The sequence below is a fragment of the Miniopterus schreibersii genome, assembly GCF_964146895.1.
Source record: "Miniopterus schreibersii genome assembly, chromosome: 8".
Classification (NCBI taxonomy): domain Eukaryota; kingdom Metazoa; phylum Chordata; class Mammalia; order Chiroptera; family Miniopteridae; genus Miniopterus; species Miniopterus schreibersii.
The window spans coordinates 3,077,501-3,094,528 of record NC_138109.1 but is presented as its reverse complement, the minus strand read 5'-3'; the positions used below and the strand labels follow the sequence as shown (position 1 = coordinate 3,094,528).

General features: G+C 59.0%; 1 protein-coding gene across 1 annotated transcript in view; it reads left to right on the top strand.

Moving 5' to 3' along the window:
* The window catches only part of FHAD1 (forkhead associated phosphopeptide binding domain 1), a gene marked incomplete at its 5' end in the record, with an annotated part of 80,939 nt that overhangs the window by 19,036 nt on the left and 44,875 nt on the right, over positions 1-17,028 (top strand). The window contains 8 exons of the mRNA XM_081144825.1: positions 1,865-1,988; positions 2,352-2,482; positions 4,839-4,928; positions 6,010-6,114; positions 9,455-9,562; positions 11,968-12,051; positions 13,006-13,158; positions 14,258-14,453. Of these exons, the coding sequence (XP_081000951.1) occupies positions 1,865-1,988; positions 2,352-2,482; positions 4,839-4,928; positions 6,010-6,114; positions 9,455-9,562; positions 11,968-12,051; positions 13,006-13,158; positions 14,258-14,453 (991 nt within the window). The remainder of the gene's footprint in view (positions 1-1,864; positions 1,989-2,351; positions 2,483-4,838; positions 4,929-6,009; positions 6,115-9,454; positions 9,563-11,967; positions 12,052-13,005; positions 13,159-14,257; positions 14,454-17,028) is intronic.

The window sequence follows — 17,028 nt, the reverse complement described above, 5'->3', positions numbered from 1 at the left end:
AGCCACGTGGGCCAAGGGCCCAAATTATCATCTGGCAGCGACTGCTCCTCCCAGCACCGTAACCTTCTCACGACTCGGCACCTGCAGAACTGACCTTAACCTTCTCGGTGTTTGTGCCAGTTACAGACCACGTGGGCGTTTGTTTGGGGCGTGAAAGGAATGACGGGGTTTGACGACTGCTTGGACTTTTCCCGCAGCCTGAGCTCTTAAGACCCTGATACTTCCGCTGAAATATTTGTATCTGTCAGAAGCACTGGAGTCTTTGGGGGGAAGGTGCTTCCCCATCTCTTCTGAAAGCTTCTGTTGTGCCTCTAGTGTCATGCAAATAAAAGCATTAAGCTGAGAAGAGCTAGAAACTTAAAAAAAAAAAAATCAGTCCAGGCACCTTTTGTGGAAAAGTTGCACGTCTCCCTCAGAGAACACTAAGAGGTTAAAGAAATTTTTCAGAGTTTCCAAAGCGCAAATGTGTAAAAGCATAGCCTTTGGGGGGACGCGGGGGGGGCAGTGACCTTTGTCCCCTCCCACCCTCTAGCATGTACCCCCCTCCCCGTGTGTCAGATGCCCCGGGGGGGAAGCAAGGCAACTGCCCCAAATGTCACACAGTCCAGACCATGATGGGGCAGGAAATGGGTCCGAGAATGAGATGAGACCTTGCTGGTTTTGTTAATTCGACCCGAGTAACGACGACTAGATTTTTCTGGGACAAAAACCAAGAAGGAAGATCGTGGCCGCCACCTGGTGGCGGGGCCCTTACCCACGGCCCGTGGGCGGGCGCCGCCGGTCGCCTCTGCTGGGCCCGCAGGGGGCGCTGCCAGGGCTTCCCGCATTTGCCCGAGACGGAGCCTGCCCAGGGCTCGCAGATGCGCCCCCCACGCCCCAGGCTGCCTCCCCCGAGACAGGCGAGGGAAGCTGACGCCGCGGGCGGCCGGCGAGAGGGCGGCCACAGCTGATGCCCCCGTGCCGGGCACGATCCGAGCACCCGCACGGATGCTGACTTGTTAAAACCGTCCCCACAGCCCTACCGGATTGGGACCGCCAGCTCCCCACTTACAGAGTGGAAAGTGAAATGAAGTTGGGGTCCTCCCTGCGTTCCCACGGCCTGGGAACGAATCTGAAGGCCACAGGCTGGCCCCCGAGTCCACGCTCTGCCTCCGGCGTTCCGAGCTGGTTCCCAGAGCCGCGGGGCCAGGTGGGAAGAACTGGGCCGAAAACCTGGATTTGACTGGCAGCCCCGCCTCTGACCGGCTGGGTGACCCCGCACCTCCCTGGGTCTCAATGTGCCCACCTGCAAAATGGGGGCGGTCACGGGACCTTCCGCCTCTCGACGCCTCGGAGAAGCAGCGCCTGTGAACGGGCGGGGAGCTCTGGAACGTTCTCTGAGACGCGCTATTGCTGTTACCGTTGGAGGGAATTGACTTCACCACCTGCTCCCCTCTGTGGAACTTGTTTCTGCATCCAGTGGTGCCGGGCGATCTGGAACCAAGGGCTGAGAGTTCAAGGGTCGTCGGAGGGCGTGTTAGGGAATCCGGGGTCCCTGGCAGCAGCTGGGCCTGCGCCCCGTGTGGGGACAGAGACAAGCTTCCTGTTCTGATTACCTAGGAAACGGTCACCGAAGGAACAGGCCCTCTCCTGTCCCTTCCACCGGTTGAAACTAGGACGCGTGGTTTTGCCTGGCCGGTGGGGCTCGGTTGGTTGAGAGTCGTCTCAGGCGCCAAGAGGCTGCCGGTTCGATTCCCAGTCAGGGCTCGATCCCCAGGAGGGGCCTGCAGGAGGCAGCCGATCGATGTTTCTCTCTCATCGATGTTTCTATCGCTCTGACCGTCTCCCTCCCTCTCTCTCTGACCGTGCGTTGCCCCGCCCTCAGGTCAGTGCCCTGCAGCAAGGCTACAGCCAGGTGCTGTGCCAGACCCTGTCCGAGAGGAACCTGGAGATCACCTCCCTGAAAAACGAGGGCGAGACCTTGAGGAGGGACAACGCCATCACGTCGGGTGAGCTCTCCCTGGAGCGGCCGAGGGCTGCCGGCCTCCTGCTCGCTCACCTCCCGACATCGCCACCGGCCACTGCCCCTCTCCCAGATACCGCTTTGTTTGGTCCCCAGGCCCCAGCACCGGCAGTGCCCGGGTCACCCCCTGAGTCTCGGGCCGCAGCCCAGGCCTCCTGGGTGAGACCCCCGCGCGGTCAGCGGGACCCCAGGTGTGCCGTCGCAGGTCCAGGCCCGAGGCGCGGGCTGGGTGATGCTGGGGAACAAGCAGCCCCGCCCCCTCGCGGTCCACGGTGGGCTGGGAGCCGGGCGACAGGGGTAAACCTCCCTGCCTCTCTCACCTCCGTGAATCTTGTTGTTTTTTAAACAGGGATGGTGTCCTCTTTGCAGAAAGACCTGTTAGCAAAGGACGAGCAACTTCAACAGCTCAGGCAGGAGGTGGCCCAACTGAAAAGCGAGAACAAAGACAAGGGTCACCAGCTGGAAGCCCTCAGCTCCAGGGTGAGTGTCAGTCGCCCTCCTGGTCCCCGCGGCACCATCAGGCAGAGAGATGCGTCGGCCCGGTCCCCGCGGGCCCGGCGGCCCCGCCTCTCCGACACCTGGGAGAGAGGAGGGGGTGCCCAGGGCGCGGGGAGGACAGCGCAGGGCAGGCGGCCGGGAGAGGCTGGGGCCACGTCCTTGCGGCTTTTTAAAAACACATTGAATCCCGCGAGCGTTTCTAGCACCTGTGACAGGTTAGCTTGTTTGATCCCAGCAAGAACCACCTGAGGAGCAGGCGTGCCCCTGCGAGGCCCGCTGTTCACGCAGAGCGGGCTCTTCCGGGGGCGAGGGGACCGCGCCCGCCTCCTCGCGGTCGGTCACCACCCTCCGGTTTCCTTGGCTGCCTTCGCAGCGGAACTTCGAGGGTCCCGCGTGGACGAGAGACCCTCCCTTCTGCCCACGGGCTTTAGTGCGTGAGAGCTCCTGCGGGTGAAACGGGCCTGGTAGGCGGGGTAAGAGCTTCATAGACGGGACTTGACTGTACACAGACTCCGCCTTCAGGCCCCCGTCCCGCGGGGTAAGATTGCTTCGTATTGTGTCATTTGTCTGTTTCGATGAGTCGAGGTAAAACCTAGTGGCTCTCATCTCAGCTGGCAACTCCCACTGGACGGGGCTGCGGGACCGGCGGCGATGTCCGCGTGGGCGCCGGGTGGGAGTGGACCCGACGCTGCAGAGAAAAGGCAGCACTGACGCCCGGTGCTTAGCGCGGGGCCCAGCGTGGGGCTGGGGACAGGCGGAGCCCGCTCAGGCCCGGGTCAGACGGCCGGGGCCCAGCGTGGGGCTGGGGACAGGCGGAGCCCGCTCAGGCCCGGGTCAGACGGGCCGGGGCCCAGCCCGGAGCTTGCTTTCACGGCAGCCTAGCTGCCTCCATCTCTCCATCTGTGAAATGCGGGTAACAAACCCATTTTCTGAGGAGCGGGAGGCTGGTTTTAATTGTGTTCTTCTGCCTCTGCCCCGGGTCGGCCACCCCGCCAAGCTCTCTGCCTCTGTTTCTCCCGAGCAGATTGACGTCCTAGGCGCCTGGGATCGGTTTGGTGTGGGGTGTGGGGTGTGCGTGGGGTGTGTGTGCATGTGTGTGCATGTGTGTGCATGTGCGTGCATGTATGTGCATGTGTGAGGGGGACCCATGGGGGGGCCTGTGTGCTGGGAGGGGGGAGGGGTTGTACACCGATGCTAAGTGGGAGAAATATAGAAAAACAGCAGCCGCGAGGCTGTTCCACTTGCTGGCGTGCGTTTGGGTCCTTTCCCCATTTCCCCTCCTCCCTGACCGTGGGGCGAGCTCTGCCCTCTTCTCGAGCCCGTGCCGCCCATGAGCACGCAGGCCCCTCACCACCCAGGGTGCTGCTCTCGTGAACATCTGGGATGCCTGTCTTTTTTAAAATCGTGTGTGTTGTGCTGTGAATTTTAGGAGAATAAGTAGATGGCATTAAAAAGCAAAATTAGGAAAAGGAAATGCTTCCCCAAAAACCAACGTCAATATTTTAATGCCTGTTCTTCTGGTCTTGTTTGATGAGTGACCTAGAAGGAAATGATGAAATGAACGATGCATTCATGCCTCACAGTGAACTTACAAGGTGCACATTTAAAAATCTTCAATGCTTACTGCTTTCCCATGTTAATACAAAGAAGCTTTATCCTGGCTCTTAAAAGCCACATACTATTTTCCTGGGTGTCTACGATACAATGAAACAGTCTCCTATTGCTGGACACTCTGGTTTAAAAAAAAATTTTTAATGTTGCCAACAATGCTGAGAAGCACATCCCGAATCTACAGATTCGCTGATTTCTCTAGTCATCGCCCTCAGGACACATCTCTAAAGCGGGCATTTCTGGGGTCCAAAAGAAGACACTTCTTTATGCTCTTAATTGCCCTCCAGAAAGGCTGCCCCCTTGACCCTGCCAGCCCCCCACGCAGGGCAGTTGTGTCTTCGAGATGCGACCTGCAGAAAGCACCGAGCGCCATCCAGGTCCCCTAGTGAGCCCCACCCCGTCCACACGCCCCTCAAAGCTGTGCTCTGAGGGTCACAGAGGAGAACACCCCATCCCTCCACCCCAAGTGCCCCGCCTCCGCAAAGCCCGGCTTCCCCGCGGTGTAGCCCGCTGGCTTTTGAAAAAGACTTGGACGCTTTCCTCCTCGGAGCTCACGAGCCGGTGCGCGAGGCGCTCCCGCAGGTCCCACGCGTCCACTAGACACAAATGGCCTCGCCGCTCCAAATCTGGGGCGTGGGTGGGTTAAACGGCAGGAAATGCTGAGAGGCCCACGTGGGGGCGTGGGGCCCCCAGACAACCCCATGTGGCCTTGTCTTTTTCCCCACAGTGCTCGTCCCTCAAGGAGGCGTTGAAGAAGGCAGATGCTCAGAAGGAGCACCAGGAAGCCCAAGGGAAAGAGCTCAAACTCTGCCGATCCGTGAGTGAGCTTCCTCCCTCCTGGGCGCCCTCGCAGAGGCTTCCACCGTCCGTCTTGGGGAGAGTCCTTGGCCCATTAGCGAGCACCAGCTCCGGGGTGTTCTGACGGTTTCCAGTGAAGGCCATCTCCCGAGTCTTCGATTTGCTGCCTCTGGGAGGACACGGGTGGAAAGACCGTGGAAAACACGCCCCCCCCCCGGGATTTTCTGGGCGTTGGCTCCAGCCCCCTACGGGTTTCTCTTGGAGCTGGGCTGGGGCTGGGGTGGGGACAGGGACGGGAGCTGGCCAGGTGGCCACCACCTGCTGCCCACAACCCACTGTGGTCCCTGCCCCGGGACCTGTGGTGCCCAAACTATTACATTCCACTGTCACACTTTTGTCATAGCCATGGGCACAATCGCCGACCCAAAATTCTTCCTTAAGTAAGTTTATTTAAATCCATCCATTTTACACCAGTTCGTAAAAACAACAACAAAAAGGCATCATTTGCCTTATCTAGAAGGTGACTATTTTAAAAATACAGTGAAAATATGACCATTAAAATGAAAATGTTCATTTCCTGGGCCACTGGAAGGAACCCTGTCCCACGTCCCCGGGCCCAGTTTCCATGGCCGGGAGCACGGCGCCTTCGACGCGAGGAGGAGCCCTTCTCCGTGTCAGGAGCGTTCCTGTTCTCTGCCCCCGTGGGAAGCAAGAGAATTTGCATTGTGCCCAGTGTGTCTTCCAAACGGCCCTTGTTTGAATCAATCTCAAAAACACACCCCAAGAGGAGAGAGTCTAATGAGTTGATGGGGATCTTATACTGTTAAATCCGGTGTACATGCTGAGTTTTTCAAACAAAAGTAATCATTTTCACCTACCCAACACCCGCAATACATCAATTGAAAAAGAAAAATCTACTTTGCTCTACAGATGTACAATTCCCACCCGCCACCCCCGCCAGGGGTGGAATGTAGCTGATCCCGGACTAGGTTTCTGCCTGATGAACCCCCTGAAAGGAGTTCTGGGGATCCTGCCCTCCCAGCCCAGAGGCAGGTCCTGCGTGCCCTCGGGGGAGCTGGCTCTTGTTGAAACTCTTTCAGCAAATCCAAGGCATGGAGAAGGAAATGAAGAGGCTCCGGGAGGAGCTGAGGAAGAGCAACACCGAGCAGAGCGTGATGTCCAGGACACTTGGAGAAAAGAGCAAGGTACGGCCCAGGCAGCGTTGGCCCGGTGACCCCTCTGGGCCAGGCGCCTCCGTTCATCCTTCAGCAACCCTGTGTGGTCTGTACTGCTGTTAACCCCGTTTTATAGTTGGGCAAACTGAGGCTCACGGGGCTGAAGGAAGTTGCCCAAGTTCACTCAGATGAAGTAGCCGCGGCAGAGCTTGAATCCAGGACTGTCTGGCTCCAGAGCTCCTGTGCGTGGCCACCACCCCAGGCAGCCTTCACATCTCAACTGTCAAATTAGCCATTAAATCAAGTTTGCCAGTGTTGTTCAAACCCAAAGGCTCCTGCTGATTTTCCTGCCCGTGTGCACCACCATCAGCCTTTGGGAGAGGTGTGTGTGTGTTTAAAATCCCGTCATGATCCTGGATTTGTGTATTTCTTCTTTTGGTATTGCCAACTTTTGCTTTACGTATTTTGAGTCTGTGTTAGTAGGTGCATATAAATTTAGGGTTTTGATATTTCCCATCGGGGCCGTGGGGGAGACGACAGCCTTCGGTCATGGTAGAAATGCCTGGTGTTCGTCTCTGGTCGTGTTTCTCCCTTGGGTCTGTGTTGTCATTGACGGAGCTCCGTCAGCTGCACGGGCTTTCTGCTGGCTTTTCAGGGCACATCTTTTTCAGAATTTTCCTGTCGATCTTTGTCTTAAGTTTGATTTTTTTCTCTCTTCTAAAGAGCATGTCAGTTTTATAAAATGCAGCCTGACAATCCTGGCCTCTCAGCCGCTGATTTCAAATGCAGTCGCCAGTGTACTGACGGGTTCCTTCCACTTCACTCCCTGGCTTAGCGACAGTTGAGCCACATTTCCGGGCTGTCTTTCTTTTTCTCTCCTTTCTTGTGTTCTCCTGTGTGTTTTTTAAATTTTGTTTTTTACTTTCTCCATCACCATCGATCCCCTCCATGCGCCCCCCCCCCCGCCGTCACCACCCTGTGGCCCAGGCCCACGAGCTCTCGCTCCGTGTGTTCCCTGGAACTGACGGTTTTCTGTCGTTCCGTTCCTGTGTCTTTTAGCTGGGAAGTGTCCCGCCCTTCATGCTTCTAGGAACAGAAAGACGGTGGCGTTTGCCCGTGACTTGCCAGGACCCGACGTGGGTTGCGGTTGTCACGCTAAAGCCCATACTGTGCCCTCCTGACTCACCAGGATCCAGTGTCAGTGGATCACGGCGCCCTTGTCCTTGACAGTGCTGATGGCAAATGCTCTCAGACGTGTGTGCGCTTGTGCGTGTGCATCCGAGAATGTATGTTTAACCTGCATTCCTGAAACACATCTTGACTGAAACACATCTTTTCTTTCAGCGCCGTACAGGGGGCGTTGGGTCCACCTTCCTGGCGTCCTTCGGTTCCTGCGCTTTCTATTTCGAAGTCATTGCCGTGTCCCTTTGCATCACCTCTGTTTTTTCTTGGGCTGCTTTTAAGACGATACTTTTCCCTGGATTTCCAGCAGTTTTCCGATGCTTTATCTGGGAGTGGGTTTGTTTTTGTTTAGCTTGCTTGGAGTTCACAGGGCTCCCGAACCCTTCCCTGGCGTGGGGCTACGGTTTGTTCTGCGCTCGGGCTGAACGCCACAAAGGCAGCCGGGAGCTGCTGAAGGCCCTAAGCTGGACTGATACGACTGTGCTTGTGATTAGTGGTGATGGTGACTCGATAGCTGTAATTTCTTTGTTTTAAATATGTTTTTATTGATTTTAGAGAGAGAGGGAGATAGAAACATCGATGGGAGGAACCAGGCATGTGCTGTGGCCGGGAATTGAACTGCGACCTCATGGTTCATGGGTCAACGCTCAACCGCTGAGCCACGCCGGCCGGGCGACAGCTATAATTTCTCGTTTCATCTCTTTTCACCCTCATAACAGCTCTATGAGCTAGAAATTATCCTCTGCACAGGCGAGGGAGTCAAGGCTGCTAGTTACTAGTACAGAAGCCACCCAGAGCCAATAAGTGGCAAAGGCCAGGCGGGAAGCCAGGTTCATCTGATACCAATGACCGTGGCACAGCCACCAGCCGCATGTGACTGTTCACATTGAAATTTGTCGACGTTCAATAAAACTTAAAATTCAGTTCCTGGGTCACACCAGCCACGTCTCACGGGCTCTGTAGCCAGATGTGGCCTGAGGCTGCCAAATTAGACAACACAGACACGAAACATTCCCACCATCGCAGAGCGTCTGTCAGGCAGAGCTGCTGCTCCGCGGCTCAGTAACTCTCACAGCAGCGCGAGAATGTTCTGGAAGGGAGTGAAAATAGAGGCGAGGGGGCCAGAGGCTCCCAGTGGCCTGGCCCGCCTCACACAGGGTAGGAGCGAGGAAGCCGAGTGGGCGTGAGAGGGGCGGGAGCGACGGGCTTGGAGAGCGCGGTGGGCGAGGGGGGGGGCGGCAGAGATGACTGCGAGGCTTGGGGTCGGGGCTGGGGGGCCATTCGTTATGGAGGAAATATAGGCAAGGGCAGAGTCCAGGGTCCGATTTTACTTTTGTAGCGTGAGAAAAAGTCTGCCGAAATAGAAGTCAGGGCATGTTCAGACCCGAGAGGACTGTTTAAGGAGGAAACCAGGCCCGGAGAGGTTGGGTGGCTTTTCCAAGGTAACATCACTAGTGAGGGGCTCTTCCCTGGATCCCCCGGCTCAGCCGTAAGCAGTGAGGGGCTTCTCGGGGTCTTTCATTACATCTGTGTGACCCTCTCCCCCTCGGCTCCCTAATAAACCGCTCGTGAAGTTGTTTCAATACAAAATCCTCTCGTTTACTGAGGGGAGTTTGCCCCGTGTCCCGCTGACGCCGGAGCCCTGGGCTCGCTCCCCACGTGCTCCCAGGAATGTTTATTGCGCCGGAGTGAACGGAGCAGCAGCAGGGCCTGTGGTGGCCAGCAGAGGGCAGCGCCGAGCGCTCCGCGCTCCCCTCCAGGGGACTGTTACCCGAGCGAGGGGCAATAAGTGGGCAGCTCCCCGCTTTAAACGCCTTCTGTTCCGGGCCGCGGCTCATGGCTCAGCAAGCCTCCCCGGGTGGTTCCAGAGCCCTCTTAAGAAGCACCTTTTGAGTCCCCACGATATCCCTATGAGGCTCCACTAGGGTCATCATTCCCATTTGACAGATGAGAACACCGAGTCACAGGGCAGGGAAGCAGCTCTCCCAGGGTCACCAGGCTTGTTAGGCACCCAGCTGGGGTTGGAGTCCGCAGGATGCAGAGCTGGGCCCTGTCCCCTAGGAGCCGGTCCCTGTGCGCCTGTGACCCCTGCCATGCGGGCCCCTCCCCCTCTGGGGCCGTTACCCCCCCAGAGGAATTTCCCAGAGTGCATTACGACCACAGCAGCAAGTGCTAATTGTCCTTTCAGGTTGAAGAGAAGCTTCAGGAGGATTCCAGAAGGAAACTGCTTCAGCTACAAGAAATGGGGAACAGAGAGAGCCTCATTAAAGTCAATCTGGAAAGGGCAGTGGATCAGGTAGGCGTGCATGCCCCCGCCCCCCACGAACTGTCTGCGCCCACGTGGCCGGTGGGGACGAGTGGGGGGGGACGGCTGTGGCTTGATCTTCCCATTTGTCTCATGGGCAGAAGCTTACGTCCCCAGAGAGGGCTTCCTGCTGGGAAGCCACCCACTCTGGTAGCTCGCCGCTGACCGACACCCCGGCCGAGCAGCCGCTCCCCGACACCGGCCCCCGTTGGCCAGCCGCACCTTCCCTCTTGGGAAGGGCTTGAGCCTCTTGACCCCAGCACAGCTTCTAGTACTTTCTCCCTGACATGTTTCATCCTGACACTGACCACTGCCTTCCCTCCTCTGGGCCCCCAGCAGATGTCACTGTCAGCGTCCATAAGGAAATGCCACTTTTCTTAAGAAAGTAGAACCCTGGGGTGCCTGAGCTCATGCCAGGTGGAGAAGCCTCCAGCAGGGGGGTGAGCAGGCCTGGCCGGCTGACCTGGGAACGCGTTTCTCCAAGGCTCTGGCCTGGGATGGCCCAGCAGCCCCCCCCCACACGTGGCACAGCCATGAGGGCCGGAGCATGCCAATGAGACTTCACCAAGGCTAAGGGAGAGCAAACGGGAAGCCGGGACAGGGCACTGAGCCTCCGGAATGCAGCCCAAGGGGCCCCCCGGCCACCACGGCCCAGGCACCCGAGGACATTTGGCTCCCACCTGTGTTTGCTTCTCCTGCTCCGGGAGGGAGGGTCCGGCGTGCTGGCCCATGGTTCTCAGGGGGTCTAGGAACCACCAAGAAATGTTAAGTACCCCAACCCTAAGGGTCCGTCCATCCCCCCCGCCCGGCCCCCAGAGCCCTTCCATTCGGCAGTGTCCGGCCTGACCCAGCAGTGTGGCCTGGTTTTCTCAGGCCCACAGTGAAATGATGCTGCTGACCACGGGGCAGGTTCTACAGCTCCTTCAACAAATGCCCGCCACTTTCACCCGGGCTCGTTTCTCCTGCAGGGTGCCCGCCGCAGAGCAGGGGCAGACAGGCTGCCCATCTGGGCCTCCCTTGGTGCACCTGGGCGACCCTCTCCCCTTCCCTGCCCTCCGCACCCCCCAGCACACTCCTGATGTGAGGGCGTGATCTGTGCCCTCGCCCAAGTGCCAGGGTGCTGGTTCTGATGCCAGGAAGGAGTCTTCTTAGAGGTGCCTCAGAGACACTGAGGTTCCCCCCGTCTAGACTAGAGAGAGGGTGAGCCCCTCTCGGCCTCCGGACTTCCCCACTCCAGCCCCTTGTCTCCGTGGTCCTGCTCTCTATCTAAGACCCCGCCTCCCCCGGGTAGTGACTCCAGGGCTAAGCCCATCGCCCAAGAGAAGCTGTCCCCCCACCCTGAGCAGTCCCATAGGGTGCCTCTGGTGGCAATGGGACCGTCACTCACAGGCCCTCCCTACATAACTTCTGGCTGGTTTCCCCTTGGCTGTGAAACCAGTGTGAAGGGCCTTGAGCAACCCGTCGGCTTCTGGCAGGCGGACCGCAGGGACGTCCTCAGGACATCCGCCCCTCCACTGCTTGGTTCCCCGGAGCTCCATGGTGTGCAGTCAACTCCTGTGTCTTGGGACCCGCTGACTTTTAAGTTGAGTGGCCCTTCTGGTCCCTTCAGGACTCTGTCTTAGGGTCTTCAATGGCCCTAAGTTCACTGGTTTTGCCACCATGCTGGTAAATTCCCAGGTAAACTTGGGCTCCTTTGCCCCTCCCCTCTCCTGGAACCCGGGACGCCTTGAACTTGTAGTTCCATAAGCCCTGATTTAATTTAGCTCCGCTGTGTCATCACCGTCATCGGAAACCACCAGCCCCAAGGAGGCCCTCGAAGCGGTTGGGCCGGAGCGGGGGACCCTGCCTCTGACGGGCGTCTCAGTCCACAGCATTCACTCAGCAAAGGTTTCTGAGTGTCTGCCCCGCGCCCGGCACTGTACCAGGCGCCAGGGATACAAGGCGGAATCCAGTACACGGAGTGGATGGGGCACGTGGGGCATGGGGGCGAAATGGCAGAGGGAGTGAGCTCTCTGTCCCCAGGCGCCCTTGCTGATGACACGGCCTTCTTGGGCTGACAGCCCCAGTATTTATCTCGCAGCCTGGTGCCGGCCTCGCAGTTAGGGCAGAGCGCTCCGGGGGGCTTCCCGCTGGATGACGGGCAGCAGGGCCCCTCCGAGGCCTGAGGCGGGCAGGGCGGGCGCTGGGCCAGGCAGGCGGCGGGCGTGAGCAAGGCCCGAGGCTCCCTCCCTCCCGCGGGCACTGCCCCTTCCAGGGAGAGCAGAGGCCTTAGAGGGAGCTCAGACCCTCCTCACTGATTTCTCCTGCCGCCCACCCCCAGCGATGGGAGTGCCCTGCCCCCCCAGGCTGGCCGCCCGGCTGCCCCCCGACTGAGCCGCCTTCGCTCTGTGCCGCAGCTGGAGCATTTCCGGAGCCAGGTCATCAAGGCCGCCTACGGGCGCGGGACGCCGTTCCAGGACAGGCCCGTCACCGACCAGCAGGTCTGTCCCCGCCCGCCCGGGCGCTTCCTTCCCCAGGGCCCAGGACGTAGCGCTGGGAGCGTATGTTCCCGGGTTTGTTGGTGGCACGCGGTTCACACTGTTGCTACACCGTAAAGATCTGTTTAGAGCCTATGGGATTTCCTGGCTCTCAAAGTAAAAGCCAGTGAAACTCCCTTGAAATGTCTCTGTGAACCTCAAACTAAAATCACTCGGGGTACTTCTGGCGGCCAGACCCGCGGGGGAGCTTGGCCAACACTGGGGGGGGGGCCTCACCACAGACGGCGTCCCCCTGGTTCCTCCTGAAGAGGAGGGACCTCGGTGCAGGGAGGGCCGACTCCTGGCCGTGGCAACGGCCTCGTCAGTTCCCAGTAGCTCTTTCCTGCCTGTGTCAGTGCCGCGGTGGGGACGGGCGCCTCTCGCGGGCCACCGGACACCCTGACCACCTCTCCGCGAGCCCACAGCACCAGGCTGTTACGAGTCTCTCCTAGAAGGCAGGAAAATCTAGAACAAATGGGTGGCAGTAATGCAGGCCTTGGGATCTTTTTTTAAAAAATATGTTTTTATTGATTTTAGAGAGGAAGGGGGAGAGAGAGAGAGAGAGAGAATCATGGATGAGACAGACATCGATTGGCTGCCTCCTGCTGGGGATGGAGCCTGCAGCCAGGGAATGTGCCCTGACCAGGAATTGAACCTGCCACCTTGCCGTGCACGGGGCAGTGCCCAACCGACTGGGCCACACCTGCCAGGGCAAGGCCTTGGGATCTTAAAAACCATCTCCAATCCCAGGAACCCTGTCCCGGTGACAGAGCCGACGGCCTCCTCCGGAGCCGTCGCCCAAACCTGTCCCGGCCTCTTCCCTCACCTGCAGGCGGGACGGTGCTCCCAGCACCCTCCTCCCAGAGCCACCCTGTATTTTAAATATATATATATATATCTTTTTCTTTTTGTCCCCAGTTAATAGAGAAGATCACCCAGGTCGCCGAGGACAACATCAGCTTCCAGCAGAAAAAATGGAGCCTGCAGAAGGAGACCCAGCTCAGCAACTCCAAGCAGGAGGAAATCGCAGAGAACGTCGAGAAGCTGAAGACGGCCCTGGACAGCTGCCAGGTGCCCCCCTACCCCTCACCCCCGCTTCTCGCAGACGACCCCGGGTCCCAACCTGTGCCGCTGGTGTGAGGACCTGCCCGCCTCCCTGGAGCAGGTGGGGCAGGAACACGCTGCCCATTGCCCACCTTTCATCCGGATGGAGAAACTCGGTTGAGAGCAGAAGGCAAAGGGCCTCAAAAACTGCCCCAGGGGAACCTGGCGTGGCCAGGGAGGAGGCGCCTGACCCTCCCAGTACTGCCTTGGGGGTCGGTGGGGAGATAAAGCAGCCCTGTTACTCCGGGGGAGACGGGGAACCAGCCCTGCCCCCTGCCTTCCTCTGGCCAGCGCGGGAGGGCTCCCCTAGCCCCGCTGCGGGGACCGTGGGGGCGCCGGCCGAGCCCCCGCCCCCCACCCCTACCCCTCGGGGCAGCGGCCTCCGCCTCTCTGGAAATCAGCAGCTGCTGCTGGGGCGTCCGCGCAGACACGGGGCTACCGGCTCCTTCCGATGAGGAGCCGAGCGCTCTGACCGGCCTGCGCGCCTCAGCAGGAACTCTGGGGACTAAAAACAGCCAGATTCGCGCCCGTTTCGGCCCCTGGTCCTTGGCACTTGGGCTTTGAAGCTGAATGGGACTAAGCGGGGACCCTGTGACCACGAGTACAAGTTAGAGGGCGAACAGAACAGGAGCCCCCCTCCCCGCTCCACTGTCTCCTCTCCACCCCCCCAAAAATGAAAATAAGCCCCGGGCAGCGTGGCTCCGTGGTTAGAGCGTCAGCCCGTGTGCCAAAGGGTCTCGGGTTCGATTCCAGGTCAAGGGCACGTGCCTGGGTTATAAGTCCAGTCCCTCCTGGGAGGCAACCAGCCCCGCAACCAATCGCCGTGTCTCTCACGCCGATGTTTCTCTCTCTCCCCTCCCGGCTTCCACTCTTTCTAAATGGAAAAAATATCCTCACTTCTCTGTGAGGATTCAAAAAAAAAAAAAGCAAAGAAAACTGGGCGCCCCCCCCCCCCCGGGTGGCTGACGCATGGCCCTGCCTGCTCCGTGGCAAAGTCAAGAAACGTGGCCGGGGCAGGTGGCGTTCCCGGCGGCGGGGGCTGCTCCTCACGACCGCCCCCCCCCAGGCCTGCATGAGGAGGCCCTGCTGCAGCCGCGACCTGGGGAAGGAGGCGGAGCTCCTCCAGCACCTCCAGGTGAGCGCCCCCGTGTCCGGGCTCCAGAGGGCCGCGCTGGACGTCGTGCGCCTGTCGCAGTCCTGGCTGGAGGACACCGAGAGGCTCCTCGGGGACGTCGGGATCCAGCTCTCCAGCTCCGACAAAGGTCTCTGGAACTTTCCTTCTCACGTAGCTGCGGGAGCTCTGAAATGCCGCGTGCAGCCCCGTCCCGGCGGGACATCTGCCGGGGGAGGCGTCTTAGGCGCGTGGCCGGCGTCCCCTCCTCCAGACCCGCTGCTTCTCCCCTGGAGAAGCGACTTGCCCGGTAAGAAACACACGAGGTGTGATAACGGAAGGAAAAAATGGGACGCGAGACGCGACCGAGGCCAAAGGGAGATTACGCTGAAACTGTACTAAATCTTATCTCGCAGCCATAACGACTGTTGTATGTATTTTTAATAGGCTTTTTTTTTTAGTGTAGTTTGGGGTTCACAGCAAGATTGAGAGGCAAGTACAGAGGTTTCCCGTCCCCCCCGCCCCTCCGCGTGCCCAGCCCCCCCAGAGCGGGACACTCGCTGTAGTTGATGGGCCGGCGCCGAGGCCCCTCCCGTCCAGCGCCCAGTTACGTGAGGCTCACTCCCGGGAGTCCGGACAGCTTTGCGATGGCACCTACCTGCCCTCATAGATCATGCAAAGCGTTTTCGCTGCCCTGAAGTTTCTCCCTGCTCTGCCTATCTGTCCCCCCCGCCCCGCCTCTGATCTTTTTACTGTCCCCATAATGTGGCCTTTTCCAGAAGGCCATAGAGTTAGACTCGCGCGGCTTGTAGCCTTTCCAGGCCGGCTTCTTTCGCTCAGTAATAAGCATTTACGTTTCCTCCGTGTCTTCGCGTGGCTCCATCGCTCCATCCTTTTCAGTGCTGACTAATACTCCGTTGTCGGAGGCACCACGGCGTGTCTCCTCTCCCGGTTGCTCCAAGTTTTGGCAACTCTGAAGGAGGCCTCCCCACGCCCCCACCTGCAGGGTTTGGCGCGGACACTAGTTTTCAGCCCCTCGGGGTAACTATCAAGGAGTGTGATAGCTGGGTCCTGTGGTAAGAGCGTATTGAGATTTTAAGGAGACCACCAAACTGCCTTCCGAAGTGGTTGGCAGCCACGTTGCATCCCCCCCCAGCAGCGATGCGCGTTCCTGCTGCCCTGCGGCCTCGCCAGCGCTTGACACTGTCACGACTGTCGGGCGCTGTGTGTGTAACTTCCGAGGCATTTTCCCGTGGAAATAGCTGCGTGATTCTAGGCAAGTCACTCACCCGCTCTGTGCCTCAGTTTCCCTGCCTGCGAGCGGGGGTAATAAGCAGCGCCCGTCCTCAGGGTTGTTGTGAGGATTAACATGCAATGATTTACGGAAAGACCGTGGGATGGCACCTGGCGTAGAATAGGCACTAGCTCGATGTTTCCTGATTTTTTAATTTTAAGGGGGAAAAATAGTGTCCTACCCGGTCTCTTTAGTGTTCTTCCTGGCGGTCCCTCAGGAGCCCCCCCTGCGTCTGCGCACCCAGGTCGGCGTCTTCCCTGCCCCCGAAGGCGGGAGTCCCGCGCGTACAATGACCACAGCGCGGCCCGCCTCCACTTAAGTTCCCGGTTCCCACGCTTGGAGATGGCGCTGAAATGAGCATTCTTAGACATTCCTGCACCTGCCCGCCCCGCCTTAACCATCCCAGAGGCGGAAGGACGCGGGCCACTTTCATTCGACGAAGACGCACTGCCCTCCTCCCGGGCACCGGGCACCCTGCGGGGCGGAGATGTGAGGGGTCAGAACCAGGTAGAACCCAGGTCACGGGGTGTATGAGTGTTGGCTGCAAAGTTCCTCCCACTTTACATTTGAAAATTTTCATAATAAAATATTGGGGGGAATCAGGCACTATCCCTGCCCTCGCAGATCTTATGGTCTCAGGGAGGAGTAGGGTCGGCATTCACTGAAAAACTACAATAAAATATTAACGGTGACATTTGCTACGAACAAGAAATGCAGGGCTCTGACCTGGTCAGGGAGGGCAGGGCACCTGCAGGGTGCACAGGAGTTATTTGCCGAAGGGGGGGGGGGAGGGGAGGGGAGGGGAGGGGAGGGGAGGGGAGGGGAGGGGAGGGGAGGGGAGGGGAGGGGAAAGCACTACTCCGGGTAGGGAAGGAGGGTGGAGAGTGGGGGTGCATGGAAGGCACAGGGGCTGAATTTAGAAACGGGGGTGGGCAGGGCAGGGCCTGTGAGAGAGGTCAGCAGGGGCCGTGTCACGTGGGGGCTCACGGGGCCCTGGTAAGAAGCTCTGCTTTATCCTAAGAGCTGCGAGAAGCCCATGAAAGGTTTTAAGTAAAGAAGTGACGGAACAGGTTTGCACTTGGAGACAGTCGTCTCGGCCACGAGTGGAAATGCACTGGAAGGTGGCCGGCACGGCACAGCGTGAGGAGGCTGTCACAGAGATGGCGGAAGCTAGCACCAGAGCAGGGGCGGGATGGAGAAAGAGAAGATTCCCAGGGCATTTAAGAGGCATATCAACGGGCCTCAGTGTGGGACTGGCTATGGGTGGAAGAAAAGCAACGGGAAAGGGGTCTACAGACCTCCGGGTTTCTGTTGTGTGCAAGGACAGATGGGGTTCCTTCGCTAAATCCAGAGTGAGGAAAGCTGCCTGAGGATGAGGCCTGAGGGCAAAGATGAGTGTGAGGTGCCTGGGAGACAAGATACGGTGCCAAGG